We start from the raw sequence: 12,170 nt of genomic DNA on the forward strand, positions 1-12,170 counted from the left end.
CCTGGCGGTGCTCAGGGGCCCATATTCAATGCTGGGAATCGAACCGGGTCAGCTGCGTGCAAAGCAAACACCCTACCCGCTGTGCTATCGCTCCAGCCCCTGGTTTTCTTTTCTTATGTTTGATTTTCAGTCGACAGAAAATTCTGTGTAGTCACTTCATATGGCTTCAGCTTCTGTGATAGATCCTGGATTTCTGTTTCTACTCCAAGTGACCTCATTCAGATGCCATGCATTCATATTCCCCTTTTCAGCTGAAATGAATCCTAGGAGTTATTGGTGATATAAGGACCTCAATAAATCGGTTGCAGAGTAAGGCTTATTTCCCACGCCCTGTTATCACACAGATAAGTCCAGAGCTTATCATCTCCCCCTTTCTTTCATATTGAGTATTTCTGGGGTGCCTCAGGCTCCTAAAAACCATGCTAAGAGATTGAGCCACAGTAGTTTTCCGAGAAAAATAATGTTCTTTTTACAGACAAGATTATATTAAATGCAACTGAAATGTTCAAAGGAAGAAGACAGAGAAAATAATTCAATAAATGAACTCCAACAATAGATGTTCAGTCTCGTATTTGTTATATAATTTGGAATCAATTGATAAAGCAATCAAAAGCAATACCTGGTCAGAACATGTGATCCCTATTTTAATTTTTAATAAGGCAATAGAATGTAAGAAGGTAAGAGGAGAATTTAGCACTATATTACATTTTTTGTTCCTACTTAAAATTTAAATTTAAACACCTTGGCAAAATCTAGAGCAGATAGTTAGGCAAATTATCTACATTTGAGTTCTAGGGGCTGGAGTGATAGCACAGCAGGTAGGGCGTTTGCCTTGCACGCGGCCGACCCGGGTTCGATTCCCAGCATTTCATATGGTCCCCTGAGCGCCGCCAGGGGTAATTCCTGAGTGCAGAGCCAGGAGTGGCCCCTGTGCATTGCCAGGTGTGACCCAAAAAAGCCAAAAAAATATAATAAAGTCTACATTTGAGTTCTAATTCTATCATATATAAATTCTGTGACTTTGTTCAGGAGAATCATCTTCTCAATGAATCAATTTCCTTGCCTCTAATTGAAAAAATAATAATAGATGTGCCAATACAGGAAAATTAGGAAATGTGTTTTAAAAAATATATGCAAAGCAATTACATTGAGTTCACAATGCCTGAAATACAGTGAAAATCCAATGCATATTAAAATTACTGTTACCCATTAACTCATTATTTTCCTAGTCCCATTCTTCTGCATTCTTAGTTTTCAATTTGATAATCTGTCCAGCAGTCTTTCAACATATCTCTGACAAAACAAGATGAAGTAGTAACTATCTAAGACTATTTAAAAACAGAATGGTTCTGACTTTGAAAAGCAAATTTTGGAAGTTGTATAAACAGCAAACTTAATAGAGTTTGAGAGAGTAAAGCAGGGAAAGTCCTTGCATACAACTGACCTGGGTTCAATCCCTGATACTGCATATGTTCCCCCCAGCCCTGCCAGAAGAGATCTCTGAGCACAGAGTCAGGAATAAACCTAGAGCATTATCAGATGTGGCCCCAAGACAAACCAAACAAAGGCAAGCTAAACAATCTAATCAGATCAAAGAAAGAGCTTCCTTTGAAGACAGACCTAACAAAAGGACATTGAGTACTGGCTAAACAAAATGGGGAAAGATTTTCAAATAAAATGAGGAGTTTGACAGATCTCCAATCTCACTCGGGTTTCCTAACTTTCATTATTTCTTATCATTTTGACCAAGAAATGGCTGAGAGAATGAAAGAATTAGAATTCCTTAACCCCAGTCTTTAAATTTTTCAGCCACAGTGACCTGCCACTACAAGTGTCCATATGTACCCAGATTTATTCTCAGAAAAAAAAAAAAACACAAAAAAGTGTAAACAACTCAATTCATTTTCATCAGGCTAAAGAGGCTTCCTAGAGCATCTCTTTAAGGATTAACTCTTAGTAGTGTTTAGCTAAATAAGTTTAAACCCAAATAGAAGATAGAGAAGAAACCTTTTGGGGAGCTTCCAAACTTTAATTGTAGTATATCCGATCTTTTTTTTTTTTTTTTGCTTTTCGGGTCACACCCAGCGATGCTCAGGGGTTACTCCTGGCTTTGCACTCAGGAATTACTCCTGGCGGTGCTTGGGGGACCATATGGGATGCCGGGGATCGAACCCGGGTCGGCCGCGTGCAAGGCAAACGCCCTACCCGCTGTGCTATCGCTCCGGCCCCAGTATATCCGATCTTGACTGATGAATTTTTGCTGCTAGAGGAACAAAAACCTCTCACCTTTGATTGTGGAGTTGAGATTAAAGATGTGAAATTGGTATCCAGCCACTATTTAAGCAATGCTTTTTTATTCTCTGCTGCTTCAGTATGTCCATCGAGTAAACAATAGGAAGTGGCAAAAATACTGCTGTGGTAAACTAGGGAAAGAGCAGGTGTGGAGAACAAGAATTTATGTCCTTCATCTTTCAGACCCTCCAGGGACACATAGGTCCCGAGGCCTAATAGGATAGAGGTCCTCCTAGTCTCAGCTGTGAGCTGTTAATAAGAAATGAAAAGAGATCTGCAGTTATTTCTCCTGAGTATCTGGGCTAGCAGAATCAGAATGGAATGTTGAGGTTCCTGCAAACTACTAGATGGAATAGCAGTAAACTCTCCTGGAGACATGCTTTACTCTACAAATATCAACCCACTTGAAGTCTAGTGTTGTTATATAGTATTACTTTGTCCCCTTAGCACTTTGGGTTTTTTTATTTGTTTGTTTATCAATTTATCACTGATTAATGATACTACAGAATTTCAGGACTATAGCTTTACACACCTATATGTGTATGAGATTTACTACATCCATTACCAAAGTTCTGGTTAAGTCCCATTACCCAAAACACTCCTTGGCTTGGTTTCCCCACCAGTACCCCTTTGTCCCCCTCCTAACCACTGTAATTTCACTGTGTCGAGGAGGTAGTTTTGCCAGTTTACTTGCCTCAGTTATTCATACTCGAAAAGTGAGTGAAAGAATCCAGTAGTTGTCTTTTAATTTACCTGTTTAGTTTACTTAGCACAATCACTCAAGCTCCATCCTTTTTCCCTCAAAAGGAGACAAATTGTTTCCCTAATTGCTAGGTTGCCATATTGTTTTTGTGGTGGTTTCTTTTGTCAAGTTAAATGTTTTTTAATTTGAATTTGTTCATTCTTGTTTGTTTTTTTTTCCCCTTGTCAATATAGTTGAGTCTTCAAATACATCCCTCATGTTTAGGTCCTAGCATATCACCTATGTTTCCTACAATATATTTTCTGTTTTGGCGTTATGCACCAAAATTATTTTAATTGTTACACTAAAGTTATTGTTATATTTCTTTAAGATATTACCTAATTAAGAACAGCCCATTCTGTGATTAAAGGTTTAAGAAAACATCATCCATCTGCTGTTGTGCCCTGAATAATAAACCATAGCTATGCTGATAAGGGTTGGAGGGAAGCTGTGCCTTGACCCTGAGCATCGTTCGCTGTGCTGAGAGTGGTTTGGAGAAGTTTGCTCTGACCCTGAGCAGTGTAAAGGATTGTTTGTTTCCTTATGAACCGTAGCTTGCTCTCCCTTTTGATGTATGAATGTAACTTACCTATAGTTAATCTTGCAAGATTTTAATTGATACTTAAGAGTGTACTTTTTCAATAAAAATGCAGCCTGACTTTTTGAAGCATTTGTCAAATAAGTTAAGTGTCCCGTGACCCATCACAATTCCAGGTCCCAACGCAATGAAGTAAACCCTGTCCCACCTCTTTCTGTGTCTCAGCTATCACATTGATTGATGACAGACTCAGACATAACATTAGGGTCTAATATCTAAGTACTTTATTCATGTTAAGTTAGTTTTTGTGTATGGGGTTAGTGTTGATATGAAGGAGTCCTGTTTTTTCTTTTTAAAACAAGTCTCTATTTGGCATTTGAATGTCCAGTTTTCTAGCACCATCTATTGAAGAGGCTTTGTTTTTTCCATTGTGTGGCTTTTTAAAAAAAATTATTATTTTATTGAATCACCATGTGGAAAGTTACAAAGCCTTCAGGTTTAAGTCTCAGTTATACAATGCTCGAACACCCATCCCTTCACCAGTGCACATATTCCACCACCAAGAATCACAGTATACCTCCCCCCTCCCCCTACCTCTCCAGCCCCCCACCTCGCCTGTATAACTGATAAATTTCACTTTACTTTCACTTTACTTTGATTACATTCAATATCTTAACAAAAAACTCACTATTATTGTTTGGAGTTTCTACCCCCTAAAGTCGAACCTGCTGAAAAGGAAGCATTTGATAATTTGTTTTCCATTGCTGAGAATGAAGAGATATGAGGTCGAGTGGCCGCACTAGTGGCCGCACGGTTTTGGATTTCTGTATTTTAGTATTTTAGTAACTAAGTCCAGAGAAATATCTGCCAGAAATTGCATCATTGCAAGCTTGTACCTCTCAGCTACTTTATATTTCACATATGAGTGCAATCTTTCTATGTCTGTCTCTTTCTTTCTCTGACTCCTTTATCAGAGATTCAATATTCATATAAGCATAGGCTTAATTCTGTCATCTGTATATTTTTCCATTTGTCTGTGTATCTTTGATTTTTCCCATATCATATTCTTTTCTTTCATAATAGAATTTGAAGTCAGGAGGAAGAGGGCTACCTCCGTTTATCTCTCAGAATTGCTTTGGCTATCCAAGCCTCTTGTTAGTTCTATTTTAGAGCTTTGTTCAACTTCCTTAAAAGATGCTATTGGTATTTTGGTGAAGTCTTTAAATGAATTTGTACATTGTCTTAGGCTTGATATTCATTGTAATAATTCTCATTCTTAATTTACAAACATGAGAAATCTTTCTGTTTCTTTGCGTCTTCTATTTATCTTTGTTATATCTTATCATTTACAGTGTGTAACCTGGTCCTGGGTTTTATTTATTTTTTTTGACTGAGATTCTGTGATTTGCAATAGTGTTGATAATGGTGTTTCATGCACATAATTCCAACACCACACCCATCAACAGTGTACCCACCTTCCTCTCCTGAAGTGCCCAACGCCCCTTCCTTTCACTACCACCAACTCAGTTATATGGATCAGTTCTTCCATTATGTTGCCTTTGGGTCTTTAAGATTTAATTCTTTTAAAATTCTTGTCATTTTTCTTGTCAAAGTTACACCATTGGGTTTCAGTGATATAATGTTCCAATAACCTTCCTTCCCTTCACCAGTGTACATTTCCCACCACCAATGTCCCATTTCCCTCCCACCACATCCCACCACCCAGCCTGCCTTTCTGTGACAGGCACTTCCCCTCTCTCTCTCCCTCACTCTCTCTTTCCCTCCCTCTCTCTCTCCCTCACTCTCTCTCCCTCCTTCTCTCTCTCCCCCCTCTCTCTCTCACTCACTCCCCCCCTTTTAGGCACTACGGTTTGCAATACAGCTATTGAAAGGTTATCATGTTTATTCCTTCACCTGCTTTCAGCACTCAGTTCTGCATTATTCACAGTGATCATTTCCAGCTATTACTGTCATAGTGGGCTTCTCTATCCTAACTGCCCTCCAACACTTGTAGCAAACTTCAAACTGTAGGCCAGTCCTCCTGGTCCTTGTTTCTACTGGGTATTAATCTCCTACTATGTTTAGTATGCCACATATAAGTGCAATCATTTTATGTTTGTCCCTTTCCTTCTGACTCATTTCACTCAGCGTGATACTCTCCATGACATCCATTTATAAACAAATTTTGTGACTTTCTTGTCTCAATTGGCTGCATAGCATCCCATTATGTAGATGTTCCATTGTTTCATTATCCAGTCATCTGTTCTCAGGTATTTGGGTTGTTTGCAGATTTTGGCTATTAGGAATAGTTCTTGGCTTATTTTTAATCAATCTTACTGATCTTTTTAATGACCAAGTTCTTGACTTTATCAATCTTTTTAAATTATGTTTCTTAGGGGAAAGGGTTGTGCTACACCCAGCAGTGCTCAGGGGACATCCTAGCATTTTTCTCTTTTGGTTTTTGGGCCACACTGGCCATACTCATGGATTACTCCTGGCTCCGTGCTCAGAAACTACTCCTGACAGTGGTCATATGGGATGCGGTGGATCAAATCCAAGTTGTCCACATGCAAGGCAAATTCCCTACACACTGAACTATTTCTCCGGTTCAGGAGCTATCCTACTTTGTGCTCAGAGGGACCTTAGCAGAACTCGGTGCATGGGTAACCATACATTGTACAAGGGATTTAAAAAAGGGTTGGCCATATTCAAGGAAAGCTCCTTAGCTCTGATCCTATTTCATTTCTTTTTACTCTAAATGTTATTATTTCCTTCCTTCTGATTAGCACTAGTTCTGTGTATTCCATCTTTTCATTGTTCCTTCATGTACAAAGTTAGATTATTTTTTAGAACTTCTATTGTGTAGTAATGGTGTCTTCTATCCATTTGAAAAGACAAAGGTGAGTGAAAAGAGCCCTGGATGAGACTAAGGCTGTACTACTATGTAGTCTTGAGCAAACCCAAATTTCTCTTACTGTATAATTTTTTAATTTGTATAATGATGATTTTTATTTATTTCTCCCAATAGTAGTATGCTGTTTTGACTAACATACACAAAACATAAATTGCACACAATGGCTTCAGATAATTAATATAGCTCAGTTGCATGACTTGGAATAAGTCAACATAAGGTAAAGCACAAGGAATCACATGCATTGGAATCACAAGAGGTAGGTATTGGACCTATAGTCGACTTTATTCGTATCATAATTCCGGCAAAATACATTTCTTCCATTTAGAGGACAGTGGCAGGACAGGAGCAGTGACAGAAGTACGGGATAGAATATGATAATAGAAGATATTTCACATACATTTCCAGTATTGCACATTTTTAGTCTCTAGTTTAACTTTTTTGTGTTTACTTTGAAACAGAAAAATATTCCCATTTAATCAGAAAAAAACAACTACAGTCATGTTTTGTTTTTTAGCGTAGTCTAATAGTCCTTTCTCATACCAGGTTCTCTCCTTCTGGAATTTTGAGTGTATTGATTAGTGTATGGACATAACATAGACTGGAAGCAGTTGAGATAAATCACAGCATCTCTGTGCAAACATGATTTATTCCTAGGAGTTTTGCATGAGGGTGTAAAGCTGCACTCCTTCTTTGGGAAATTTCTACCTTCAGCTGACTCCATATTTTCCAAAGACAACACAGTTTTGCCTGTCTAAGGAGTTAGCAAATTAAAAATTCAACTTACGGAGTACATGAAACTGTCAGTTTTTTTTATTTTTGTTTTGGGGCCCTACCTGGAGGTGCTCTGACTCTGCACTCAGAGGTCACTCCTGGCAGGGTTCGGGGGACAATATGGGGTGCTGGGCATGACCTCAGGTTGACCACCTACAAGGCAAGCTCTGTATCAGCAGTATTATTTCTCTGGCACTAAAACTGTCAAAGTATTTTACACGGCAAAGTTATGAATGCACATATAGTACAAGCATGGTGATTATTTTTATGTTGTGTTATTTAGTATGGTTATATTTAATATATTATATTTTATTGCAGTGAAGAAATAATTATTCTTTTAACAGTTTTGCTGGCAAAGTGAATTATATAGAAAGCAATGTCAAAAAATGTAGCTTAGCTTGAAGTTTGATATAAAGGTATGTATTTTGTGTTTTTTGGTAGTCACAACCTTAGTTGCTCCAGGGCTACTCCAGGCTCTGTGAAATAGAGTCACTCCCAGCAGTGCTCAGGGAAACATTCAGTGCTGGAAATTAAACTCAGGCTTCTGCACTCAAAGTATGTCTTAATTCCATTGAATATCTCTCTAAGCTAGAAAGTATGTGACCAGTGGACTTGACACATATAGATAAATACAATGCACTCACCTGAGGTGCTCACATTTTTAATAATTACATAAAACCCTTTAAATGTATATAGGCTTTTTACTTGATTTATTTATAATCTCATTCATAATATTTTGAAATTGTAATTGCTAAAAAATAAAATATCATGAACTGAAGTTTCTATGTTAATCCCCTAGATTCATAAATTCACAATATTGACAAGGACTGTAAACTTTCACCTTCATGTTCATTCTAGTTATACATTTTGGAATGTATGTCCTATGCAATTTAATATAATAAAGAAAATAGCTTAAGTTTTATTTTCCTACAAGTTAATGGTTGGATTTTTACAACAGCATTAATAATCATATTGGGGGGTCACATCCAGTGGTGCTCATGGTTAATCCTCACCTTCTGCTCAGGGATCACTCCTGAAGGGTTTGGGGTCCGTATGGAGTCCGAGGAATCAAATTTTGGTTCATTAAATGCAAGGTAAGCACCCTACATGCTTTATTATCTCTCCAGCCCAGATTTTTGGATACTGAAAATACACAATCAGCTAGTTGGTAGAGGGTCTTCGACACTTGGCTATTGTTAGGTATGGTAACATACATTAAGCTGTAGTATTGGCATTATTAAAAACAAGTCAGCTAAACAATAAGAATTGTAGCACTGTAGCATTGTTGCCCTGTTGTCCATCGATTTGCTTGAGCAGGCAACAGTAACGTCTATAATTATGAGACTTGTTACTGGTTTTGGCAGCATTGAATATGCCAAGGGTAGCTCGCCAGGCTCTGCCCTGCGAGCTGGATACTCTCGGTAGCTTGCCTAGCTCTCCGAGAGAGATGGAGGAATCGAACCCAAGCCAATTGTGTGCAAGGGAAATGCCCTACCCACTGTGCTATCGCTCCAGGCCTAACAATAAGAGCAAAATTTTTAATTAGTAAAATTAAAAGATTAATTGGTGGCTCTTTCTCACTGATAATTTGAATAGAACTAAATTTTCTCTACTTATTTATGTAAAATTATTTATCCATGTTCATAATTCAATTACTTCCTTTTATGAGATTATTTTGTCATTCCTGATTCATTCTTGAATGTGTCCTCCTAAGTTAGATACAAGGCATTGGTAAACGTATGTTCTGACCAAGGCAAAAACCCAAAGAAAATTAAAGAAATAAAATAAAAGTTTCGATATGTATCAACATATTTAAGCTGTCATGTAAAAGGATTTCTTACTTAGATGTAGTTTAATTTAAATGAACTCAAGTTACAATAGTCATTTTAAAAGCCTTATCTTGCAGATTACTTCCCTCTTCTAATCTACTCTGTTTCCTTCAAGAACTGTTTAAAGACTATATCACTAGTCTGGAAGAACAATTTCATTTCCCTAGCTCCACATTTCCATTTCCACTTACATCCTGTGTGTCTTGAAAAATGATATTCTGTCTATAAGCTTCAGTTTTGATTTCCAAGAAGTTTCAAAAAACTTCTGGTACTAGTCCCATAGTACCAGACCCACATATACTCCAGCCTCTTTACTGTAGTACAACCACACCTGGATTCTGTACTCAATTCACTTCCGAAACAATAGATAATATTTATTTCTAGGACTTATTAAAAGCACTATGATCACAAGTATACTATTTTCTCAATTCTAATGAATATGAATACATATCACATGTTTGTTTACTTTCAACTACTGTGCCTTCATCAACACCTCTCCTCCAAGCCGAAATGAGACTTGATTCTGTCATGCAGTCAAGGAAAAGACTCTCTAGATAACAGCTCTGTAAGTCCTAAGGCAGTGTGCAAATTATTACTTTGGTATCCCAATGAATTTAAATGAAAATAAATCTAAGTACTATGAAAGTTATGATCTTTTCGCAAAGCTCCAAACACTTTCAGAAGTTATTATATTCTTCTAGGAACAATCTCTGTAACTCACTTTCTCAACTTGTTTTAGAGAGTAGAAGCTACTGTTCTTTCCCAGCACCATTGCCAACATCCCTTGCACTGATGAATACTTGGTATCTCCATTATAGCACTGATGATAGAATGCAATGCTTGAAGCAGAATTGTGCTTAAAGCTGTGTGATTCTCTTTTTTTAGGGGGAGAAGGCATATTTCACAGGAATATACCAGCTTGGACAAAATACAAAATAAAAAATTACTGTGAATGTCTTAAATCCATCTATAAATTCCTCTAAAAAAAATTCTCATGCACACTTTCATGTTTAGCCCTTACTCATTCTCTGGCTCATCATACTTTTCCTCTATAGCTAAAACTCTGTGCCAAGTTTAAATCATTTTTCTACATTAATTAACAAAGTTCCCTGTTTTCACTTTCTTCTTCTGATCATGACAATAAATTTCACAGGAAAAGTTATCGTTTAAAAACTGTTTAAATTTTTCATACAAACATATTTATATAGATTTTAACATAACCTGATGAACAAGTACCTATGTAAAAATTAATTTAAATAATATTTACTATTTAAGTTACTGCAATATATACGCATACCATAAATTTATTCTTGCTCTCTTATGAACAATGAGTATTATTCTGTGCCCTTTGTAGAAAACAAAAGTAAGACCTTATCTCTAATCTGTTTTGTCTTCACTCCATAGACAATGGGGTTGAGTGCAGGAGGAATAACAATGTAAAGGTTGGCAAACATGATGTGGAAAGTGCGTGAGACATTGTGTCCAAAACGATGGGCAAGGATGGAGAAAAAGGCAGGTGTATAAAACATGAGGATGACACAAACATGGGAACCACAAGTGCCAAGGGCCTTTTGGCGGGCATCTCGGGAAGGTAGGCGGAAAACAGCACAGAGAATGAGAGTGTAAGAGACAGCAATAAGAACCACATCTGAGATAACTGTCATGATAGGAACACAAAAGCCATACCAGATGTTGATGGAGATATCCGCACAAGCCAGCCTTGCCACACCTATGTGTTCACAGTATGTGTGAGGAATGATGCGTGCCTTGCAGAAAGGTAGGCGTGTGAGCAAGAAGACATCTGGCAGGATGATGCAGAAACTTCGAAAAGAGATACCCACGGCAATCTTGATGATGGTCTTGGGGGTCAAGATAGTGGTGTACCGCAAGGGAGAACAGATGGCCACATAGCGATCAAAGGCCATGGCCATGAGGATTGCTGAATCTAAGACAAAGCTATAGTGCAGGAAGAACATTTGTGTAAGGCACCCTGCAAATGTGATTTTTCGATCCTCAAGCCAAAAGATACTAAGTGTTTTAGGAACCCCAGCAGTGGATAAGATGAGGTCCGTCATGGCTAGCATGGAGAGAAAAAAAAACATGGGTTCGTGAAGGCTCCGCTCCACTGCGATGAGGTAGAGAAGGATGCAGTTTCCCACCACAGCCACAATGTAGATGATGAAGAAAGGAATCCCAATCCACACGTGGAATTGCTCCAGACCTGGGATCCCCACCAAAATGAAGGTTCCTGGGTTGTAACTGCTCTGGTTGAAAATCATCATGGCAGATTAAAATTGCACGAATTTTAGTTCCTGAGGACAGATAGTGATAAGTAAAATTTAGAGCCATTTAAGTCACTTTCATTCATTTCTGTTACTCTCACTTCCAATCACACATCATTATTGACTCCTAAGGACAAAAATACCATACAGTTTATATTCCAAAGTGAAAAAGTTTTGAAGTGAAAGAAGACTGGCATTATAATGATGGCAAGATTTTAGTGTAAATCAGAATTCCTCAACTATATTGGAATGTATAGCGAGCCTATCCAGAGATTATCTTCTTTCAAAGCACATTCTTTCATTTGCACATCCTTTTATAATACCTTTCCAGACTGCTTACAATTACTCTTTTTTATACACTATACCACTGATGTAGATTACCAAAATACTAGATACACTTTTCCATGAATTTGTTTATGTTTATATATTTATGTTTATATCTAAAATATAGTTTATATAAAATACATAGCTTATAGTTTATAGTTTGTATTATTTTTTGTATATTCTTGTTTTTCATTGTGGAATATCAACCTCTATGCAGAACAATTATTTGCTCTTTTCAATGTTATCTCATGGCAATGGCAATTACATTTTTGAGCTCAACACCCTTTTATTGCCGATTAAAAAATCAAATTCAACTCCACAAACACTAGCTGAATTCCTGCACTTGAGTTTTAAAATTTGTTAGTATGTGTGACTTAAATTGAACAGGATTTTCCTATGGCTAATTTTTCTCTAAAGAAAAAAAAATGGGTTGAAATATTATGTACACTACACAACTATAAAACATTCTAAAACTTTG

The 12,170-nt window shown here is 37.3% G+C and overlaps 1 protein-coding gene across 1 annotated transcript; it reads right to left on the reverse strand.

Annotated features, from left to right (window-relative positions):
* Positions 1-10,420: 10,420 nt before the first annotated feature.
* Positions 10,421-11,380, reverse strand: LOC101545524 (olfactory receptor 52H1). Its single transcript, XM_004618359.2, has one exon. The coding sequence runs from the start codon at positions 11,366-11,368 to the stop codon at positions 10,421-10,423; it is 948 nt and encodes a 315-aa protein (XP_004618416.2). The 5' UTR covers positions 11,369-11,380.
* Between the last annotated feature and the right edge of the window lie 790 nt (positions 11,381-12,170).

Source organism: Sorex araneus, chromosome 6 (genome assembly GCF_027595985.1).
Source record: "Sorex araneus isolate mSorAra2 chromosome 6, mSorAra2.pri, whole genome shotgun sequence".
NCBI lineage: Eukaryota > Metazoa > Chordata > Mammalia > Eulipotyphla > Soricidae > Sorex > Sorex araneus.